This window comes from Cornus florida, unplaced genomic scaffold, assembly GCF_030987335.1.
Source record: "Cornus florida cultivar Cherokee Brave unplaced genomic scaffold, ASM3098733v1 CherokeeBrave_3.0.0_Hap2_Chr01, whole genome shotgun sequence".
NCBI lineage: Eukaryota > Viridiplantae > Streptophyta > Magnoliopsida > Cornales > Cornaceae > Cornus > Cornus florida.
In genome coordinates, this window is record NW_026775571.1 from 52064619 (window position 1) to 52089774 (window position 25156).

The 25156-nt window shown below is 37.5% G+C and overlaps 1 protein-coding gene across 1 annotated transcript in view; it reads left to right on the plus strand.

Annotated features, from left to right (window-relative positions):
• Nucleotides 1-1820: 1820 nt before the first annotated feature.
• LOC132296812 (probable LRR receptor-like serine/threonine-protein kinase At3g47570) overlaps nt 1821-25156 on the plus strand; it is a 31660-nt gene continuing 8324 nt past the window's right edge. The window contains exons 1-2 of the mRNA XM_059794872.1: nt 1821-3025; nt 9242-9313. Coding sequence (XP_059650855.1) covers nt 2107-3025; nt 9242-9313 — 991 coding nt within the window. The 5' untranslated portion in view covers nt 1821-2106. The remainder of the gene's footprint in view (nt 3026-9241; nt 9314-25156) is intronic.

Genomic DNA, 25156 nt, shown 5'->3' on the forward strand with positions numbered 1-25156 from the left:
GTTGTGAATCCATCAGAACTCCGCAGTTAAGCATGCTTACGTTGGAGTAGTATCAGGATGGGTGGCTTCCCATGAACCCATCATAACTTCACAGTTAAGCGTACTTATGCTGGAGTAGTACCAAGATGGGTGACCTCCTGAGAAGTCTGGGTTAGGGGAGACAAAAGAGGACAATATTGTGTCTGGTATACAAGACGGCACGTGTCTCCTTCAAAATCACATTAGGAGGAATAAAGAAATGGGTCTGATATTGCTAGGTGAGCCGAATGATTGCTTGGAAGAAGGAAATGCCCAATTCGTCCTAATAATCCAGCATGTGCCTAGTAAGGAGAAGGCTCACCAAGCCCAAGTGTAATATTTGTACCATTAGGAAAAGGATTTTGTAAGATAAGGAAGGCATGTAAGATTATAGAAATAACTAGCTTGTATAATAAGGAAAAAGAAGGACTCAATTAGGGGTTGTAACCTAAAAATAAGGGCGAAAGGCCCCAATGAAAGCTAAGCAATTTGGTGCGCAAAATTTTATTCTCCTCCTTATTCATCTTTATAAATTTTTTTGCGCTTTTCTCTTAAATGTTTTAGATAAGAAATCGTTCCCCGAATACCATCATGGTCGATATAGTTTTCTTGCACCTACAGAGGGGGAGTGGTTGGTCAGACTGGAGGAATGAAGGAAGGAGTTTGGAATGATGATGAGGGTAAGGGAGAAGTGGCATGTCAAATTAGTAGCAATAGAGGTTGAGGTGAGGAAGTCGGTGAAGATGGTGAGACCACGGTATGAAGATATATGATTTATATTTAATTTTGAGTGGGGTTTTTTTCTTTTTTTCTTTTTTTTTTTTCATAACAAGGGTAATTTAGTCATTTATTAGTTTCGGTATCGACAGATGGACGGATAGGACCTATTTAAACCAAATGATAGTAGAGGGGTGTTTGGTTTGTGTAATTAATCTTTTATTTGATTTCTCGAACTTATCAATAAAAAATAGTTGGATTGATTCATTTTCTTAAAACAGGTGATTTGGTTCTAGCAAGGATTGATTCGTTTTCTTAAAATAGGTATGTTAAAACATTATATTTATTCGGCGTGTAATTTCTCTCTCTTTCAAATAGCTTAAATCGAGTGAGAGATTTTGTTCAATTTTTGAATTTTTTTCGCTTTAAAAAATAAGGACAATGGTTTCTGTTATGTTCCTTTTGCTCTCATTCTTATTTACAGAAAAATGTAGAAAATATATTTTCATATATAGCATGCATAAAAAATAGTTGAGGTAGATTTTAAAAAGGAAAAAATAGAGATGGTTAGTTTTATTTTTTTAAGAATAGTTTTCTATCTTAAGAAAATTAAAAATAACAGAAAAATGTAGAAAATATAATTTTGTATGAGTTAATTAAAAATAACATTCAAAGTTGAGTAATTAAGGAGTAAAATAGATCGGTCGGGTTTAACTATAAAAAATAGATATAACCCATGTTATGTATTTTTTAAAGTATAAAAGAGGTGTCAACCTTTTATTGATACACGTTAATATGCAGGACACAATCTCTCTTGATGGGGCTGAACTAAAGTAATACCGGACGAAGGGAATTGATGTCCACAGAATTTTGATTTCAAAAGAAAATATCTTAATGATAATGTCAAAGAATCCACTATGACCTCCAAAGAAAGCGTATTATTTAACATGATTTATGCATCCATTGCCAAAAGACTCTTTGTTCTTCTTAGAAAATATATATATTTTTGTTAAATTTTAATATTTTTTTTTAGGATGAGATTGAGATTGAGATCAAATCCATCGAGTAGAATGTATAAAATAACATGTCAAAAATTGATAAATAAATTATTTTTATTAAATTTTAATATATATTTTTTTCATAAATATTTTAGGACAACTAAAAAAACACATAATATTTTCATTTTCCGCTCAAACGGAACCTAGTGGAAAACCATTCTAATTTGTCAGTGTTCAAGTTCTCTCATTATCATTTGTCAGGAAGAAAAAAACAAAAACAAAAAAGGTTCCTTTGTATTCTCCAGCTACGATTTCATTGTTAATACGTCTCCTCCCCCATCCTTGTTTGTCAAACGGAGTCCATATTGCAGTTATGGAGAAAACTTCCAACCTCTTTTCAACAGTTGCAGTGTTGATGGTGCAGTTTCTTATGGCTTGCTCAGCTACGAGTACTCCAACCAACATCACCCGTGATCAATATGCTCTTCTAGCCTTGAAATCCCATATCACTTTTGATCCTAATGTCATCTTGGCTAATAATTGGTCCACAACTACCTCCATTTGTAACTGGGTAGGTGTTACTTGTGGCACTCGCCACCTAAGAGTCACTGCCTTGGATATTTCTAACATGGTTCTTCATGGCACCATTCCTCCACACATGGGTAACCTCTCGTTTCTCGCTTCCCTTGACCTTAGTAATAACAGTTTCAGTGGTCATCTGCCTAACGAGTTGGTTCATCTGCGTCGATTGAAATTCTTGAATTTTGAAGTTAACAACTTTAGTGGAGATGTTCCACCATGGTTGGGTGGCTTATCTAACCTTCAAACCTTGCTTCTTTCTAACAACAGTTTTGTTGGTACTATCCCATCTTCCCTCTCTAACATCTCAAAGCTAGAGACCTTGACTTTAAGGTTCAATTTTCTTCAAGGAAAAATTCCACCAGAGATTGGTAGTCTTCATGACCTAAAGTTATTAAGCATGGGACAAAACCAGCTTATGGGTTCTATTCCACCCACCATCTTCAACATTTCTTCTTTACAAATAATTTCTTTTACGAATAATCGCCTATCTGGTATGCTTCCCGTGGATTTGTGCTATCGTCTTCCAAAACTCCAAGAAGTTTATTTATCCTTCAATGACTTTTATGGCCAAATCCATTCAAATTTATATAGATGCTTAGAGCTTCTCTTTTTGTCGCTGTCGTATAATGACTTCAGTGGTCAAATTCCTAGACAGATTTGGAACTCAACAACGCTTAAGGAGTTATATCTCGGCGGTAACAACTTGAAAGGTATGATACTACCTTGGTTTTTCATTTGATTCACTCTATGTGCCTCTATGCAAAAATTTTGTATTACAGATGTAGGGTTGCAAAATTAGCTGACTTCTTGAAAATTATGGTTGTTTGAGTTGGTAAATTACGAATTAGCAAAGATCATGTAAGGATTGTACCTTGATACTTCCAGTCCTCAGTGTAGGGAAACAAAAGTTTTCATGGCACGGTGGAAGATCGATAAAAATTTTCGTCAAAGGGACATCGCCATTGTGTTCAGAAGGTTCGAAAACCTTAGAATCCATTACAATATTGGCTATGTTCCGGTCAACTGGTTTTAATAAGTCAATCATGATTATATGTTTACCAAAGAGGAAAAAAACCTGTATATGGCCTATGAGGAGGCAAATCTTCACTCTCTTTGAAACTCCTTGAGCAAAAACTTCAATTCCCGCAACTGATTTTTTGCACCCAGGTGCAGCAGCTTTAAACAGAGTTCTGACCAGTTTTTGGATCCCCAAATAGGGCAAATAATATATCAAATGGAAGCTCTTCGAGTCAGCTTTCTTTTGACGCTAATTTCAGTTCCATCCAATTAGTTACGAAAAAGTTATTATAAAAACAGTAGCACTGCTCTGAAAAATTCGAACCAGAAATTTTCCATTTCTTTTGATTCTAACTTCATCTCATTTGTTTGGCTTATAATCACCCGTAAATCTTCACTTCTATGATAGAATTCACAAGCAAAAGAAGAATGGGCTTTAGATCATCTTTGAATTAGGGTTAAGGAGAGAACAACTGTGTTAATTGTGTGTTAGTTGTGTAAATCCTAGTTGGCCACTCCACTCCTTTTATATAGAGGAAAGGATAGGGATGGCAATTTTGCCGCTGGCTTCTGTATGGGGATGGGTATGGAAATTATTCTTGTTTCCTAGGATATATTAGGAAAAGAATGAACCCATCGCGGATTACATACACACACGAGTAGTATATATTAATTTCTTTCTAAACTAACCTAACCTAACCTAACCTAAGAAACTCTCAATGAGTCGGCTTTACTACTTTTCACTATTAATATTTTTTTGGTTGCTTTTCAATAGGCTTCCAAACATATATATATTTATATATATATATAAAATAACAATAAAATAAAATAAAGATATCAGGAATACAAATACGAAGGAAAACAGAGGAGATGCTCAGTGTCGAAGGAGGAGAAGAAGACCAACTATCAAGATAAAGATAGTGGTAGGGCGAGTATACAATATTTCATGACAGCTTTTCTTCTTTCAGGGTTAGTTCTTTCTTCATAGGATAGTGCCATTTATAGATCTGGATTCCATTGGTTATTATCCAATAGTTCCTTCCATGCATGGTCCCTCGCATGCATTACCCCTAATCTGGATTACGTGAGTAATCCTGGAGATTTAGGAGTCTGAAGGGTCTAATCCTTCCTCAAGCCTTGTCCCATGTTGCCATGTCACTTCTCCCTTAATCAGGGGCATTAAATGTTGATTGGCCGTCGGTTGGTCAAGCCTGACATAGCATTAATTGTGATTTTAAGGTTTGCTGTCACAATAAATATAATCCCATCATCTTGTTAATTGGGCCTTGCCGAGAGTGAAGGGACCTCTTGACTTCTCATCCACCAATCCAAGATCCTTCTATGTTTCCCAAATATGGATTCCTATAACACGAAGATCCTACATTCATCTCGTGCTAAGGAGCTCCAGCCTTTTAAAGCAGTATTATCTGGCGTAACACCGGGTTTGAGGTATTCGAGAGTTGGTTTCTCAAGGCTTGATGGGCCTGGTGTGGTGCCAGGGCTTGGGATGCTCGAGGATCAGCTTCTCGAGACTTATTGGGTCTGGAGCAATCCCCGGGCTTTGTATGCTCAAAGTTTGATCTTTCGAGGCTTGGTGGGCTTAGAGCGGTGCCAAGGCTTTAGAGTGCTCGAAATTTGATCTTTCGAGGCTTAATGGGCCTAGAGCAATGCCAGGGCTTAGAGTACTCGAGATTTGATCTTTCGAGACTTGATGGGCCTAGAGCAATGCTAGGGCTTAGGGTACTCGAGATTTGATCTTTCGAGGTTTGAGGGCTTAGAGCGATGCCAGGGCTTAGGGTGCTCGAGATTTGATCTTTCGAGACTTGAGGGCCTGGAGCGATGCTAGGGCTTAGAGTGCTCGAGATTTGATCTTTCGAGGCTTGAGGGCCTGGAGTAATGCCAGGGCTTAGAGTGCTCGAGATTTGACCTTTCGAGGCTTGAGGGCCTGGAGCGATGACAGGGCTTAGAGTGTTTGAGATTTGACCTTTCGAGGCTTTTGACTTTTCAAATTACCACGGAGGATTTGGCTAGGGTTGTATTGACTTGTCAACATGCCACATCAGCTTTTAATAAGTGACACCTACATATATATATATATTTATTGGGTTCTATTTATACTATTATCCAAACAATGAATGGGCTTAGGCCTACAATAAAAAATTGCCAAAACAAGACTTGGCGGACATTGTTCATTTATCTTCTAACGGGACGGTTATGCAATTTGAGAAATCATCCCCCTCCTGATATGGGGTTGGTATGGGATTCCCACCAATTAAATGGGGCCGGGACTGGTTTAGGCAAATCCGTGTCATACCTGTCCCATTGCCATCCCGAGCTCTCTTTATCCAATCATAATGTCATTTTTGGCTTACTCTCTAAGTTAGGGTAGAAATGAGATATAGATGGGCCTATCCTTGTCTTGCCTCCAATGGACCTTGCCAACTCTTGGCCTATTTGATAAATTCATTGTTTTTTTTTTTTTTTTTTTTCTTGAATGGTTTAATTTTATTGATACACAAAAAACAACAAAGTACAACAGGAAAAGTAATAAAAAAGGGAAAGATCACTAGAGGAGTAGTAGTTCAGGGTATGCTCCAAACTAAAAAGGAAAAAGAAAGCCAATGGAAAACACAAAAATATCTGCATCATGAATCCAAAACAGACTACCATTAACAAAATTTGGCAAAAACATAGAGCCCTTCAATAGACCTTCAAAACATAAGTTTAAGATCCTATATGAATATAGTAGTAAATGATAGTCCTTCAAAACAATCATCTATTGTTAGTTGCCGAGGAGTGTGAGTCGAGCCACCATGAAGCCTTATATTCCTCTCGTTCCCCTCAATAGACCTTCAAAACATAATAAGTTGAAGATCCTGAATGGATATACTAGCAGATGATAGTCCTTCAAAACAATCATCTATTGTCAGTTGCTGAGGAGTGTAAGTCGAGCCAACATGAACCCTTCTATTCATCTTGTTCGAAATCCATCAGAGAACAAAGGTAAATAATCATCTCATCAATTTACATTTTAAAGAATTACCCTTTGTTTTAGGGATCTGAACTAATCCAATACATCAGAGAAGTGTAATAAGTTCTTCAAATCCTCCCACTTGTAGAGTTGAATAAACCACTTCCAAACCTGGGCAGCATAAACACAACACCAAAACAGATGATCTCTAGAGTTTGCACCAGAGAAGCAATTGTGGCACAAAGCTGGACCAATGAACCTCTCTTCCTAAGGTTGAAAAATGAAGGAAAAGAATTCTGCAGGATGAGGACAGATTGCAGAGAAACTCTTGGTCTGCAATTATTCTAGAGTATGATTCACCAAATGACTTTACCACTATGTTCTCTACACACATTCTATACTACCTTGAATGAAAAGAGGCCATGCTTCCACTTAATTAAATCATTAGAACCAGCATTATGGTATTGATTCAAGAACACACCAATTTAAGGAGGCCAGGAGGGAGAGATAGTTGATCCTACTGAGGAATTAGGTGTTAAGATCTCTTAAGCTCTCTAGAAGACTTGTGTAATGAACGTTGGGTCAATAACTTCCAAACTGGATGACTTTAGGGCATTAGGTGTTAAGACACCCCTTCGGACTTAAAAGCTCAAGCTAACTAGGCTGCAAATCAAAACAATTCTCACTTCTCATTTCCCAACTTTTCACTTTTTGACGCGAGAATTCAATGCTTAATGAGGCAAGAATCTCGGTTACTCGGTGAAAAAGGGGTTGTTATTTAGCATGCAAGGTCATTTTGTTAAGAATGATGACTCTTCAAAGTCTACTAGCTCAAATGTGATATAACCAAAACAATAATCATCTAAGCACGTACCCCACAATTTGAATTCTAGTGTGCGCCTTTGCAAATGTAGCATTCTAGAATCAATATCCAAAGCATTTTTAACAAATAAGATGACGTGGAGTACAAAAGCTAGCATGATATTGAAAATTTAGAATTCACCCCTAATTGGCATCATAAAGCATGCAAGAAATATTAGACTCCTAAAACTCGCCATTTCGAGGAAATATCTATGCTTCAAAAGATCAAAATCATGGTCCAAAGAATCTCAAATCTCATTATTTATGAATGCAATGAAGCAACCTTACCCCCAAACTTGAACTGCACCTTGTCCTCAATGTGCAATGAGAACAATGGAAAAGATGGAGAAAGTATATCAGTGAAGCATTGGCCATGAAGAAACAGGATGTGATGATCCAGAAAGGTGATAGAATTACCCCCAAACTTGTACTCAAAAAGTGGTCCTGAAAAGAGCACACCGGCACAAACATCATCAAGATCATAAATGGTATAAGGCATGGGATTGTGCAAAGTGCAGTCAAGTGAAGTAAGGGAAAGAGAGAGATAGAAATATCCCTGGATATCAAAGTGAGGCAAGAGAGGAAAAATCCTCTCAAATGGGCCAAAACAGCAATGTACTTGTAATTGTCATCAAATATATATATATATATACACACTGCAAAATATCCAGATGATAACAGAATATAAAATATCCAAAGGTACAAACCAAATGTAAGGCTAACAGACTGGCCAATAAAAGAATAAATGTATCAGTTACATATATATATATATATATATATAGAGAGAGAGAGAGAGAGAGAGAGAGAGATGGAGATCATGGCCATAGTGCAGAGGATGATGGATGAGAACCCTGGAACTGGCGAAGGAAGTCAGACATCATCGCCCGCATCTCTGAACCTAAGGCAACAACATTCTCCTGCACACCTGCCTGAATGCTGGCATTGTCATCTTGAAGAGACTGGTAGTGAGCCTGCATCATGACAAATGGAGCCTGAGGATCTGAAATGGTAGGCTCATCCTGTGCAGGCAGCTGTGGCTAATGCTCAACCTGTGGCTGATGCTGTGCAGCTAAGGTTGGTGGTGGAACTGGATGTACAACTGGAGGTGCATCCTCAAGGTCAACCTCAGGCGGGGCTATCTTGAGTAGCACCTTGTAGCTCTTCTTCCACTCCTTTCACTCATAAGTAAAGAAGCGTATATTGCCTTGGAGATGCATAGTTGGACATATCCTTTCTCTCAAAATGGCCTAATCCCACCATAGGAATAAAATGGTCATTTAACACTTCTTTTAATCCAAACGTCAGTTTGAAAATCTAACCTCACCATTGCACAAAGAAGGTCTAAAAACTTCCGTCATAGGCACAAGTTCTTTCCCCATAAGATAGCAAAACTGAGTAATTACAAAATCATAATTTTACACAACAGAAAATCTGATTATCCGATAAGAATTCTGACTGCACCATCCTTTTGGAATTGGCCAACTAAGGAATAGACTTAGCCACAGGTCTAATTCATGCCCCAAATCCATTTTGACTAGGACAAGGGTAAAATTGTCATTTCAGGAAGATCTGATCGTCAGATCATAAATTTAACTGCATCTCATGTCCATAGTGACTCAAAGCTTTGGGGTTGTGGAATGGATCTTTAATAAAAGTGAAATGAAAGTAGAAAGCATTCTCAACTTGCTTCACACCAATTTAAGCCTAAATTGACAATGGAAGTAGAAGGCTAATGCTTCAAACATTTCACATCTACTTCTGAAATTGTAGTTGGGTGGTAGTTCCTCATCTTCCAACGTGAAAGGTTTAGAGTTCAAGGGTAAATGTGTGCATGTGTTATTTGCCATGATAAAGAAAAACAAAAAAGAATTATAAGAAAACCTCACCTCTACTTTGAAAAGTAAAAGAGATATCAATCTAACTATAGCCCTTGGTGGTAGTGTGTGCATGTGTTGTGCTAGTTATGAATGTAATGTTTTTTCTTTGTGATTCCCAGGGAACCTATAAATTTATTGATATTAGTGATTTTTTCCCTTTCAAATAAAAGGGTACACATTGATGGAAATTTTATTTACAGGTGAAATTCCTAAAGAAATGGGTAAACTTCAGAGTTTGGAGGTATTAGCGATAGAGGGTGCTGGCCTCACTGGTACCATACAATCTCTAACATCAATTCTTTTTTAAGTGGCTCTATATTTGATAAAAATAGCTAGATATTACAATTTCGCCATATTTTATTATGGTTTGGCCAACTGCACAAGTTATTTTAGTTATTGTTGCGCTATAAATTTTGAGTAAATTACACTCATACTCCTTAAGGGTAGGACATTTTTCAGCTAGATTAACATTTTGATTTTAAATTTCACTTATATTTGAATTAGTGGTTTAACATTTCATTTACACCCCAAATGTCAATTTTTGGTGGGATCATAGTACTTTTGAGATGTTAAATGACTATGCTACCCTTTGACGTGTTGTTGACTATTTTTGTGACCAAACTACCCCCAACATACACCTTTCTTCTTCTTCCTCCTCCTCAAACCATCATCCAATTCACCCCTCAACCCAACCCATCAATCTCATCCATATATATATACACACACATATATATCTCTATCTATATACACACACACACACACACACATCAATCTCATCCATACACACACACATATATATACACACACACACACACACATATATATCTATCTATACACACACACACACACACACACACATACAAAACAGAGGTCGGCCAGATCGATTTTGGGTTGTGGATTGGATATGGCGGTGGTCGGGCGAGCTCGGAATGGCGGCTGCGAAATTTAGGGTCGGCTAAATCGTTTTGGGTTGTGGATTAGAGGTAGCGATGGCCGGGTTAGCTTGGAACGGCGGCTGCGAATCACCGACGATGATGGCCTCGGAAAAGAGGGAAGAACCCACGTGAACAAATTATTCAAGCGTATTCACGACGTTCCAATCTTGTCGTCCTCCATAGCCACTTTACCATCATCACCACCACTTAAATCGCTGGATCCACAAACCAGCAACCATAGTCGAGCATAAAGCTCGATGTACTCTCCGGGATAGGGCATAGAATAGCCACTCTTCTTCAAGCTTCTGTTCTTTGTAGTGACACCTTTTGTGTCCGCCCAATGCCGAACACAGCCATGCTCGTTAGCACCGACTGCCATTTCATCGCTGATCATCGCAGTCGCGTCCACAAAGTCACAAATCAATCACCCTAATCGTCGGAGGCGGGTTTGATGTGATACCCCCTAATTTCAGAACACGGGTTGATCAAGTCCACGCACACAACCAAGGGGATATAGAAACAATTAAAGTATTTCAAACAAGGATAGATTACAAAAAGAGATAAAATGAATAAGTAACTCGCTGAAGGAAAATCAATTAAATAATACTTTCATTAATACTTCTCCAAAATTACAATTCGAGAATCCCGTAATTCAAGAACCCCTAAAAACATCATCCAATAATCCAATTAACTATAAAATAAGTCTATCATCTAATAATGGATAAATATCCTACTTTGAAATAGGAAGAAAGAGTAGATAAGTCCCTCAAGTTGCGGATCCTCAACCTTGAGACTCAAATCTCTATAACCTGAAAGATAAAAATAAAGTGTGTTAAAACCACGATCAAGCTCTCTCTACCAAGCCTTTGAAAACCAATAAACAGATCATCTTTAACTAAAACCAATCCTAATAAAGTTTTAACTTTAATATAGGATGATACACATATATATAAACAATTATATATAATACAACAATCACATCTATTACTAGGTTTATTAAATTTTCAAAACTATTAAACAATGATTAAAGAATAATCATTCCTAAACCAATCCACAATTTATTTTTCTTTAAAAAAGAAACTCCTTTAACCTTAATTTCATCCTAGACAGTTATTTAATCATTTAAACAATAAATTATAAATAAAGGAATAATTCATTTAATCCAAAACTCAACAATGATTTTAATTATTTAAATCATATATCTAATATCTATGCTTTGACAAATTATCCATGTCTCCATCAATATATTTTATTAATTTATATAAAATAATACACTAACTTGTAAGTACTAGATTATTCTAATATAAGTATATCTAATCCTAATCCAACTGATACATACAATAACCCTAGATGAAATTTTAATCATCTAACACATGACAATTTAATTATGATTTGGCAAATCAACCATGCCATTATAAATCTATTTATTTATGCCTTGGAAATTCAACCATGTATTCTCAAGTATAGATATTTATACTTTTAAATTAGCAACTCATCCGTGCTTCCTATGTATGTATTTTATTCATACAAATATGTAGGCAATATATTTAAGCCTTTGACAACTCATCCATGCCTACAATTCAACTATATACTAACTTTAAATTTAACAAGAAGTTAATTCATACATAGACATCTCATGCATATTATACGCATATCATTAATTTAACAACCAGCCTATCAAGGTAAACTAAATAAGAATAATAATATTAATCATCTTAAATATATATACATACACATATATATTATTATATATATGTATATATGATTTTAAATAATCAAGGATTATTATGGAAGGTGTGTATATATATATATATTAAATAATATATGTATGTATGTATATATTATTTAAGATAATTAATATTATTATTCTTATTTGGTATACCTTGATAGGCTGGTTATTAAATTAATGATATGCGTATAATATGCATGAGATGTCTATGTATGAATTAGCTTATTGTTAAGTTTAAAGTTATGGTTGAATTGTAGGCATAGATGAGTTGATATATATATATATACTCTCTTCCATAACAATATAATAATTAATTATATTTACGCAAATTAAATACTACTAAATATTGTATAACACTCTATGGCTCTCAGAACTCTAAGAATATCTCCTCTAGTGGTTGCTTTCAACCCGAACAGGCTTGAAATTAATTTTGGAACATCACCGGGTTTCGCAGGACCGTTCCGGGACTCCAAAAACCTCCCTTACGTGCCCCCACGTGCCTTCACACTCTCCCAAACACCCAGCATGAACTTCCACACCTTTTCCCACGTGCCCCCACATGCACTGGGGAGTGGCCACGCTTGCTGGCTGTCTTTCTGGGTGACTCAGCGCGTCCCCATTGGCTGGTTGCATTGAATCCCCGTGGATGCGCTGGACTGAATCAATCTACCCTCCTCAATGGTCCAGATTTGCATGAACACCATATCATATTATGCTGCACCGCATCAGAGCCTCTGCCCCTTCATCAAGTCATCACAGCCCTTCATGATATGCGCGCACCGTAATACCATACGTTGCGTCGCACTATATCACAATCCCATAGTGATGCGCTAATCACAAACACCAGTGTGTATGTGTGTGTGTGTGTATAAACAGTATATATATATATATATATATATATATATATATATATATATCCAAACAAATATAGGAAAAATAAATTTAATAAATTCCTAAAAAATATAGTAAAATACCAAAAAATTCCAGAAACCATAAATAACCTCTTGGGTCATAAATCAAGCATAATAGTTGATTTTAATCTATTTATAATGATTAATCATGCTAAACATAATTAAAGCAAACTATAAAAATTACAGAAAATAAAATTTAATTAACATAACCACACATATATATATATTCACATGTTTAAATCTATAATTTTTGCAAAGAATAAACATGCTCATGTAATCCAATTAATAAATTATTCTAATCAACAAAATAAAATAAAACTATAATTTTGATAATCAAGGTGATAGGCTTATGAGTCGTAAGAGAAGAAGTAGAGAAGAACTCGTCTGTCTCTTCCAAATCCGGCTTCTTATTTCTCTGATCCGGCCTCCTCTTTATCAGTCATTCTTCTTCTCTTTTTCTCTCTTATTTTTCTAACGTAAAAACCTTTTAATCCTAAAGCCTTATGTGTATATTTATACACATTAAAACCCAAATGTTATTCCTATTATGACTACCAAAATAATAATAATAATAAACTTAAATAAAAAAATATATATACACATATTATATAATATATATATGTATATTTCCTTCCATGCTAAACCTTAATTAATTAAATTATATACACATATATATATCAATAATTATATATATATCCATATATCATTCCATAATAATTATTAATTAATTATATATATATATCCTTCCATAATAATTATATATATATATATATATATATTTATAATTATACAAAAATGATCATTTAAATAATCTCATAACCAATGGCCTTTAATAATTAACCCAACAAGACTTCATCCAAGCCCACATCCTTTGGTCCAACTTCCCTTAAGCCTAATCCAATTGATTTAAATAAATAAAATAATTAAATAAACACTTAAATTAAAATAACTAATTACACGAAACACATAAACAAAACAAGAATTTACAACTAAGTCACACTATACCAATTAAATCAACACACCAACAATTCGATCAATAATCAAGCACACACACAAACAATCATCATATATAATCACGAAATATAATTTAATTAAAATAAGATAATTAATCTAAGTACTCAATTAAAAAAAACAAATCATTTAAAAAACAAAACAAAAGTAATTAAACCCAATTAAATCAAACAAGTCATTTTAATTAAAAATAAAAATAAATAAATTTCAATAATTAGTTCTTTTAAAATATAGGGGTATTACACTTGATGGGTAGAATATTTGATTGAATTTTACCAAAATCCCAATCAGTTGTTTGTTTATTTGTTTGTTGGCAGTGATCTGAATTGGTGATTGGGTGGTTGAATTAGTTGTGTTGATAGTGGGGGTAGTGATTGGGTGTGTGGATTTGGATTGTTGATTACAGAGTTTTGATGATATTTTTTGATCTGTAGGGAGATGAGAGAGAAAACAAAGAGGAGGGAGAAAGCAAAATACAAAACAATATATATATATATATATATATATATATATATATATATATATATGGGTGAAATTACATAAATTTTTTATTAAAAAATTGAGGGTAAAAGGGTCAATTGGCATGTGTCAGAGGCCAAAAAGTAAATTGGGGTGTAAGTGAAAGTTAAAACTAAAATCTTCATTTAACTGAAATATGACCTAATCTAAAAGGGGTGTCTGTGTAATTTACCTATAATTTTTTGTTTTTATTTTTTAAATAACCCATTGAATGGCTTAGAAGAGTAGTTTATTTATGTTCGCAATTAATAGATGGAAAATGATTGTTAGGCAGATTATTTAAAATGATTTGTTTGACCTACAAGTTTTGATTGGTCATGTATTCAAAATATAAGTAAGTGGGATCCTTCACTTTCTTATATTTGATAAAGATCAAATAATTCACTTTGAGATTTTGACTCAAGTAATCTGAGCGAGAAACTCCCTAAGGCAGTTCTAACTCACCAGTATTCTTTCTTCTCCAGCAATAGCGGAAACTACCTGTCCTAGCTTAAACATGAGTATGAGTGCCATCTTCGGATAAGAGCTATGGAGTTGGGGCTGTTTTACGGAGTTTATGGGCTTTTGCTTTTTCAATTTTTTTGTTTTTAGTGTTAAAAAGTTATTAGAAGAGAAGTTAGATTTATGTTCACAATTAATAGATAGAAAATGATTCGACCACTTAAAGTGATTTGTTTGACCTATAAGTTTTGATTGGTCGTGTATGCAAAATATGTGGAAGTGAGACCCTTAATTTTCATATATTTGGTAAAGATGACCAATAAAAAACTATAAATCAAACAATCTATTTTGAGATTTTAGCCCAAATATCATTTGCGATCGAGTATGGAGTTGGGGGCTGTTTTATGGAGTTGTGGGCTCTTTTCTGTTTCAATTTTTTCCTCTAACGCTAAAAAGTTTTGCACATAGCAAAATATTACTCCGTAGTTAGTGATTGTTTTAAAATAAGATAATTTACACTGGCACCCTGAAGTTTGAATTTATTACAGGTAAATACAAATTAGCACCATTTTTTTTACAATGACACTCCCTCATGTTTGTTATGTTTAACAAAGACACCCTCCACACGTATGATCAAATGACTAGAATTCCCTTTCACTTTTAAATTGACCAATTTAAATAATAAAATTAAAAATTTAACCTTATTTACTCCTTTTAAGGACAAAAATACCCCTGACTCATTTCTCTCCCCTGTCTCCTATATATATATACACACACACATACATATATATAAACCAAACTCTAGATGGTCGGTCTGAGAACCCAATTTCCCTCTCTCCTTATCTTCTCTTTTCTTTCCCTATTTCTTTATCTCTATATGTATATACGTATATCTAAATCTGGAGGAGATGGTCTCGAGGATGCGTTCGAGCTCGGAGGTGGCGAATCACTTCTTACTTCGGGAGGTTGAGTTCACCAATCTTCTGCTCATCGGTTAGGGCTTTGGAAGATCAGCTAATTCGTTCTTTGATTTAGGGATTTCGTTGTTGGAGCTAGGGTTTGATGAGGAATCGAGAGATGAGTTTTGGTTATGTTGTTTTTCGCAGTGGCCGGGTGTAGGTGCAAAAATTTGTTAACTTTAAAAAGCCAAAGAATAAAAGCAACTCACTCAAATAAAAGAACAATTTACTCAATAAAGACAATTAAGAGAAAAGTCTGTAATACTCGATGATCTTTATTGGAGGTCTATACCTCTATTTATATACAAATTGAGGTAGAGTTATGGCAGGATTCGCCATGCTTGTCCTCCACGTTTCTCCCATATACAATTTATTCTATATAGAGTTTCTTATATATAAAGTTCTTTCCTTGTGTAATTCCTTCCATGTAGAATTCTTCATATGCAGAGTTTTTTTTTATATAGGATCTTTTGCTATGTTGCGATTGATTAATCCGGACTATATTTGGATCATAATGCGTATTTGGCGGAGAGGGGATTGGATTGGTCTTATGGCGGGCCGAGAAGTTGACATTTATACTTTTGGGCTGGTGATGACTTTATTGGGCTTGATCAAAATTGGGCTTTGGAGAGCTAGTGGATCGGAATAGAGGGATGGTAACTCATTTAATGACGTGGCTGATTTTTATTGGTGGGGGGGATTTTCCCTCCACACTTTGCCCCTAATTCCCTCCTAAATTAAACCATGGCTCCTAATTAGAAGTGAATTGAATTTGCACGGTTGCAAGGAGTGTAAGAGGCGGTTTTGCATTGGCTATTGGTGTTCTGACGAAAAAAACTCTTCAAAGTTCATTCCTATCACCACTGTGCTTTGTAGCTTCATCTTCGTCTCAGGTTAGTTTGTACTTCCCTTTTATTGATTTCATAATATGAACACTCCACCTACTCACGATCAAGTAGAGAATATAGATTCTGAGGCCACTCCCTTAGCGTCTCCTGTTCTTCTTAGAACCCCTCCCCTAAAAGTTTCCAACCCTCTAGGTGTTTTAGATGATTCGAATGTAAGGGGGGATGATTCTTCGCATCAAGCAAATGAATCCACTTCCGGATATGAGGAGATCTTTACCCAAGAGGAGAAAAAGATGATTTTATCAATCCATCGTATTAAGTTTTTTGTTGACTCCGTGATGGAGGAGTTTGAGATTCCTGAGGGTGTAGAGATAGCCAGGTATCCTTTCGACGCTGATTTTAGTTCCGGTGAGGGTGTTGGCAAGAATGAATTACTTTCGTCCGTTGGGCATCTTCATGCCATTCGTTTTCCCCTTCACCCCTTTTACCATTTAGTATTCAATAAGTTAGGGATTACTCCTCTCCATGTAAACCCTAACTTTCTGAGAATAGTCTCGACTCTCCTTGTCTACCGAAGATTAGAGGGAATTGATCTGAACCTCATTGATTTGCTACTCAGCTACACCATTTCCAAGCACCAAACAGAGCTTGGTTGCTACTTCTTCACTTCGTCTCTACAACATAGATTACGTACTCATCTTCCTAATTTTGAGAAGAAGTGGAAAGAGAGGATGATCATTGTTTAGGGGAATTGGTCTGTGCCCCAAACTGCCAAACTCCCTATCCCTAAAAAATTTGGGATCTTAGGTATAGAGGGTCTTTCTTCTTTTCATTCGAAGTGTTCCGGCTACTTTCCATGTCAGGTATTACTTTTTCGTCATATTTAGGAGTTTCTTAGTATTTTTTCAGCATTGTTTCCATCTTTGGTGGATAGGAACAAATTCTTTTCCTCGAAGAAAAGGTGCGGCGGAATCCTCCATCTGCAGAGGATCTTCTTACTTCATCCAATCTTAAGGAAATCTCCTCCGGTGCTTCAGCAGTCGATCTCATGGATTTGTCCCTTCCTTCTTTTGATGTTTTCCCTTTGACTGACGAGGAAAAACAGAGAGCAGAAGCGCTCAAGAAAAAAACGATTGAAGAGCCTTTAAATGTTATTCGTTCAACGAACATGAAAGAGAAGCTGAGGATCTCCCTTTGAAGAAGAAGGCTAAGAAAAATTCTTCTTTAACCTCTAAGACTAAGGTCATTAACCTTGATAAGGGAAAAAATAAGAATGGTGACGTTGAAGCTGAAGAAGAGGTTAAAGCTTATGTTCTGGTTGACAAGTGAGAACCCTGGAGGCTAGTTTTTTCAAGGGCCGACAAATCGATTCTTTATTCAGGTGACTTTATGGTGACGGATCCTTTGGCAGCATTGGCTGTTACCCGAGGGATGTGGCTCCCAAAGGATGAGGAGTTGATAGGAAACATGTGCTTGGAACAATTTCTTCCATCTGCCCCTGTTCGTGCTATGGAGGTTTGTCCCACCTCTTTGCTTCATTCTTTCTTAATTTTGCATTGCTGTTATCTTTTCATTCATATCTTGATTGATCTATAGAATCTGTATCATACCATAGCCTTGTGTTCAACTGCCGAGGCCCAGTCCCTCTTTATTCAAAAAATGGAGAAGGACCTTTTTGTTGCAGAAAAGAAACTTTCCAATGCATTTCTGGATGTTAAGATGGCTTATGATGCCAGAGACGTATATAAGGGTCAGCTTACAGCCTCTAATGCCAAGGTGAGGAAGTTGGAGGCCGAGAATCAACACTGGAGGGAATTAGTCACAACTTGCATAACAGTTGGGAAGCAGATGCAGGAATGTTATTCCTCTTTGGTGCACTTATCTAGTGCTAATGCCTTCAGATTCGGCTTTTCCAAAGGCTCAGGTGATAAGATGAAGGATTCAAAGTCTTTTGACAAGGATATGAAGGTACCTTTTACTTATACTGAGGGTCCAAAGGCCCAAGAAGTGGAGGTACTGTTTGCTGAGATGGTGAAGAGTCACCAAGTGGATCTTCCAACTTCAAGTTCTTTAGCTGCTCCGGCTAAGGCTTCAGGCCAGAATGTGGTGGATGCTTTTGCTCTTGCTCCTTTTAATCCCAAGAGGAAATAGATTTTAACCCATTTGGTGGTGTAACAATTTTTTGAATAATTAGATCTTTGTTTTGAACAATATTTATTTTGAACCAATGTAATACAACCTTGTTCTTTATTCTCTGCATTTTCTCATGTCTTTGGAGAATTTCTATGCTTTTTGGATCTTTCGAACTCTTTTGGGTCCGAGAGTTTGAGCTTTGGCATTTTGCTATGCCTTAGAGGAAATTTGTTCTCCTTTGATGTCTTCGGACTCTTTGTGGTCCGAAGATACTTGTTGTTCCTCGGCATTCTTTTGTGTCTTAGAGGAAATTTTGCCTTTGAGGCCTTCGGCTCCTTTGTGGTCCCGCAGATATTTATTGTTCCTCGGCACTTTGTTGTATCTAAGAGGAAATTTTATTTTGCCTTTGAGGCCTTTGTCTCCTTTGTGGTCCTCCCGATGTTTATTGTTCCTTGGCACTTTTTCGTGCCTTAGAGTAAATTTTGCCTCTTTGAGGCCTTCAGACCCTTTGTGATCCAAAGATATTTAAAAAAATATGGTTCAACAAAGAGTTTCCCCTGATATGTAGATCACGAATTGGATAATTGTTACGCCACTTGAAGATCTGTTTATCAGGGAGCACATTTCCTGGTGTTGATCAATTATGGGGTGTGATTATATAAATCATTCGCTTTTCCTATTTATTTTTCAATGTCGGACAAATTATTTGATGGACCTAGCACTGTTGGGCCAATACTTTGGGCTTTAGAGTAGGATATCCATGAGGAGTATTTGCCACCAACTGGGCTTAGGCTTATTTTTATAAAATTGCAGGCCTTCGGACTCTTAAGGTCCGAGGATTATTGTTCCTCGGCACTCTTTTGTACCTTGGAGGAATTTATGTATATTTTCGGACTCTTGAGGTCAGAAGTGTTAGGTTCCTCGGCACTTTTTTGTACCTTGGAGGAATTATGTATACCTTCGGACTCTTGAGATGTGAAGCATTAGGTTCCTCTGTAGTTGTTTATGCCTTAGAGGAATTTATTAATACCTTCGAACTCTTAAGGTCCGAAGCGTTAGGTTCCACGGCAGTTGTGTATGCCTTAGAGGAATTTAAATATACCTTCGGACTTTTGAGGTCTGAAGCGTTAGGTTCCTCAGCAGTTGTATATGCCTTAGAGGAATTTAGTATACCTTCGGACTCTTGAGGTCCGAAGATTTAAAAATGAGAGAAGGCCATGAAAAAGACTGACTGTGACTGGGTAGTCCCTCATTCATTTGATTGGGAGCCTATATTCCACAGAGACTCTTTTTGTGGCGTTTACCTGTGGTGATTTATGGTTATATTAACCATATTTTTTTTCTTATTTTCGTTCGATGTGGGACAAAATAGAGTCGAGTTAAAGTATTGGGTCAAGTACTTTGGGCCTTTTTGTTTGTAAAAAATGGGGGGATTATTGCAAAGAGTGTCCTTTGGTGACAGGGCTTGGATATAGCTTGTGGGCCGCCTTTGTTACCAATGGGCCCTCTTTGCAATATGCTTATATTTTTGAGTGTTTCCTTATCTGAAGGAGTTTTTAAGGTTGTACTTTATCGATGTGGGACAACATATATATTGTTGTTTATCGATGTGGGACAACATATATATTGTTGTTTGTGTCAGAAAAAGATAGAAAAAAAGAGAAAAAGAGAGAATATTTTCTTTTCTTAATATCTTTTAGGGTGCTGGTCTTGCCCCCATTAACGAAAGAAAAATATCCATCTTTTTTTTGAAAAATGGTTTGTCTTTTCTGTGTGGCCAGTGTTCTGAAATAAATTATATCCCACATTGAGAAAAAAGACGTGTGGATGTTAATTTACTTACTTAGGGGAATGTTTTTTCTAACGCAATGGAGACCTTCGGATACACGGGATCCTTGATCCATTCGTGTATCTGACACTTTCCATCTTTTGGAGGATCATTACATCATATATTATAAAGATGATGCAAAAAGATGTAGAAGACTAATAATGAAATTTTTTTTTCGGAGGGCCATAATTGACCTTATTTTCTTAAAGAAAAATAGAGATAAATTAACTTAATATTTCAATGATAGTACCTTTTGAGGTGTATTGCATTCCATGGTCTTGCAATCACTTGGCCATTGGCTTCAGCTATCCTGTAGGCTCCTCTTCCCACTGCCTTGGTAACCCTATAGAGTCCAGTCTAGTTGGGCTGTAACTTCTTCACATGTGCTGTTTCTTGCTTCAGCACCCAATCTTCCATTGTAAAACTTTTGGGCTTGACTTGCTTATTGTAACTATTTCGTAGTTGCTGCTGATATGAGGCGAGCCTTGTTGCTGCAGCATCCCTTTTTTCTTATAAGAGGTTGAGGTTATGTTCCAGTTACTGATCATTGTCCCCTTCGAGTAACAGGTGTGTTTGAAGCATTGGTACTTCCGATTCTGTTGGGATTACAGCCTCTGAACCATAAGCCATTGTAAAGGGACTCTCCCCTGTTGGCCTTCGTGGAGTGGTTCGATAAGCCCATAGCACATTGGGAAGATTCTCATACCACTTAGACTTGAGCTTTTCTAGCTTTTTCTTCAGACAGTCAAAGATGGTTCAGTTAGTTATCTTAGCCTGCTCATTCCCTTGTGGGTGACTTACCGCGGCTAATTTTACCTGATCCCGTACTTTTCAAAGAACTTCCTTGTGCTACTGTTGTCCAGGTTTTTTTTGTTGTCCATTATAATAACCTTCGGTAATATGAACTGGTAGATTATATTATTCCACAAGAAGCTTTTCACTTGGTCGTGAGTCATACTTGAGTAAGCCTTAGCCTCTACCCATTTTGTGAAGTAATCTGTGGCTAGTAGTACGTACTCCTTTTACTCCAAAGTTTTGGGTAAAAGACTCACCACATCTATTCCCCATTGAGCGAATGGTCATAGATTTGCCATCGCATGTAAATCTTTGGCCGGTTGGTGCTTTATTGGGCCATAGTGTTGGCACTTGTCGCACCTTCTGGTATATTCCTCGGTGTTTCTGGTTAGGTACGGCCAGAAGTAGCCTTGAGTTAAAATCTTATGGGTGAGGGACCTACTGCCGGAGTGGTTGCCTCAGTCTCCATCATGTATTTGCTTCATCACCTCGAGGGCCTTCATGAGGGTCAAACACTTTAAGTATGGGCCTGGGAATGACTTTCAGTATAGACGGTTATTAGTGATGGAATATTTGACTGTTGCAAAGCTCACTTTTCTGGCGTCATCCGTTTGATTCGGAAGGATTCCATCTCTGAGATAGTTCTCCAGTGGATCCATCCAGCATGGCTCCCTCAGAGCTTCTGGGACCACCATTACCTGCAGCTGGGGATTCAAGCTAGCTTCTCCCAAGGTGTCGATAGGTACGATCTGGATCAAATCTTTAACCGAAGATAAAGCTGTCGTAGCCAGTTTGTTTGCTTTGGAATTTTCCTCTCTTGGTACTTGGTGGAATTCGATTTGATCGAACCCACGCGTAACACCTTCTACGGTCTCCTTGTATGCCTTCATTATTTCTTCTTTTGGTTGATACTTTCTTGTCACTTGATTCACAATGAGTTGTGAGTCACTAAAAACTTTAAACACTTTACCTGAAGTTGGCTTTCCAACCAAAGTCCAACTAGCAAGGCCTCACATTCGGCCTCATTGTTGGTGGCAGGAAAATCCAAACGGATTGACTGTTGTAGCTTAGTTCCTTCAGGAGTTGTGATGATGATCCCTGCTCTTGCGCTGGTTAGGTTTGAGGAACCATCTACATGAAGCTCCCATTGTGGTTCTGAAGGTTCTAGTTCTTTGGGCTTATCTTCATATTCAAGGATGAAATCAGCCATGGCCTGTCTTTTGTGTGACGCCTTTGGTTTGTAGGCAATATCGAAAGAGCTAAGTTCAATTGCCCATTTGGTGATTTTTCTTGACATATCTGGCTTGGATAGGATTGCTCGTATAGGATAATTCGTGAGGACTACAATGTGATGAGACTCGAAGTAGTGCCGAAGCTTTTTCTGCACATACATTAGGGCTAGTTTGATCTTCTTTGTTTTACTGTACCTTGTTTTCGCATCTGTCATTGTCTTGCTTGTGTAGAAGACTGGATGCTGATTCCCACATTCCTCTCGGATCAGAACTGTACTTGTGGCTATGCTGGAAATTGCTAAATACATGGTGAGGGTTTCATTAGGTCTTGGGGTAGACAAAATTGGGGGTTTAGTCATGTTATACTTCAGTCTAGTGAGAGCCTCTTGCTACTAAGGTCCCCATATGTCTCTGTTCTTGGATCGTATGGCATCGATGGCATCAAAGAATGACTTATATATATCGGACAACTGGGATATGAAGCGGTTGAAAGCTGCTATCTTGTCGGTTAGGATTTGCACTTCTCTGCGGGTTTTTGGCTCCTGATTTTGTATTAAGGCCTGGGCCTGAGCCGGGCTTACTTATATCCCTCTTTTGTTGACAATATGACCAAGGAATTGTCCCGAAGATACTGCAATGGAATATTTAGAGGGGTTCAATCTCATATTATATTTTTTTAGAGTCTCGAATACCTCTTGGAGGTGCCTGGGGTGATCTCCCTTCTTCTCACTTTTGATAATCATGTTGTCGATATAAGTTTTCACTGTCTTCCCCAGCATCTCATCGAAGATCTTATTGATGAGGCGCTGGTAAGTAGCCCCGGCATTCTTAAGCCCGAAGGGCATCACTTTGTAACAATAGGTTCCCTTCTCTATGATGAAGGACGTTTTTTTCTCATCCTCCAGATTCATAGGAATCTAGTTGTATCCGGAGTATGCGTCGATGAAAGTGAGTCACTCATAGCCTGTGTTAGCGTCTACCATTTGATCTATCTTCGGTAGTGGAAAACTATCTTTGGGGCAAGCCATGTTGAAATTGGTGAAATTTATACAAACTCTTCACTTTCCATTCTTCTTTTGGACCACCACCACGTTCGAGAGCCACTAGGGGTAATGCACTTCTCTGATGAATCCCGCTTGAAGGAACTTGTTTACTTCTTCGACAATGATTCGATTTCTTTCAGGAGCGAAACTTCTATGTTTTTGTTTGACTGGTTTAAATGAGGGATCCACTTTGAGGTTATGGTATGAGATCGTAGGATTAAGCCCTGGCATGTCCGAGTGGGTCCAGGCAAACATATCTGTATTTCTTTGGATGACGTCAACCAACTTATCCCTCTTTTCTGGTGAGTGGGAGAATCTTATATAAGTGACTTTCTATGGATTGCCCGGGATAACTTTGACAGCTCCAAGAGATTCTTTGGTGGATTTTGCTACTTCTGCCTTTGCTTTCAGATACTTAGGTAGAGGGCTCTGTAAGTGCTATTTAACATTACCCTTGGAGGCTACATCCAATCTGGGTGTTTTAGTTCCTTTCCTTGCTTCCTTTAATGTTAACATATAGCATTTCTTTGCAGTAGCTTGATCTCCCCATGGGTTAATGACTTCTTTTCCATCTGGAGACAAGCATCGCATCACCTGGTACAGAGTAGATGGTACTCCATTCATTCGGTGAATCCACCCCCTGCCCATGATGAGATTGTAGGAAGGGTAAATTTTTGTCAAAACGAAGTTCTTCTTCAGTGTCCTCTTTGCAGCAGTGACTGACAAATCTATTATTCCAATGGGGTCTACCTTTATTCCATCGAACCCCATCAAAGGGCTAGAAGTGGTTCTAATTGATGATAATGGGATCTCCAATTGCTCAAAGACTGCCTTAGTTATAATATTAACGTTGTTGCTTGGGTCTACCAGGACTCTTTTAATTATGCAGTTTACTACCAAGAAGCTAATGACGAGTGGGTCTTCGTAGGGAAGCCGTACTCTGAAAGATCTTCATCTCCGAACCCGATCCTGATACCTCCCGAGTTGATAGTATTGACCGAGGATAACTTCCTTAGCTTGTGGACTACTCTTAATCTAGAGCGGTACAGCTCTTCTAACTCTTGATCTTCTTCTGACTTTCCATATATCGCGTGAATGACCTTCACTTGATTGCCTTCCAATTTCCGAGGATTTACCTCCCTCGGCCTTGTTTGCTCCTTCGATCCGACATAGTCTGCTAGGTCTCCTCTGGCTGTCATGGTTTCCACCTGTCGCCGAAGGGACCTGCAATCATTAGTGGTATGCCCGTAATCCCTATGGTAGGCGCAATGCTTGCTTTTATCCTCCTTTGCTCCAGAGGTTGTCGTATCGGTTGGGGGACTGTGAATCTTGCTTTGTTCCCCTGGAGTAGTTGGGCCAAGGTCATACGGAGAGGGGTCAGCCTCTCCTTGGTCCTCTGTCTTTTCTCAGGTAGTTGGACTGTTGGTACCGAGGCATGCTAACTTCTTTGGTTTTTTGAACTTGAGGCTTTTACCCAAGGCTTATTCTCTACCATGACGAGGGTGGCCTGCTGGGCTCTATTGGCTACATTCTCCTTGAGTCGGACGTAAACTTGCACCTTGGCATTAAGAGTCTGCATGTCCGGAAGGGAGTATTTGACTATGGAGGTATGGAATTTAGTCCCCTAGATCATGGTGATATTGAACGCTTTCACAGCTGTTTCAGGGTGGAAATCTGCTATCTTCAAAGCTTCCATGTTATATCTGGATAGGAAATCTTATAACGATTCTC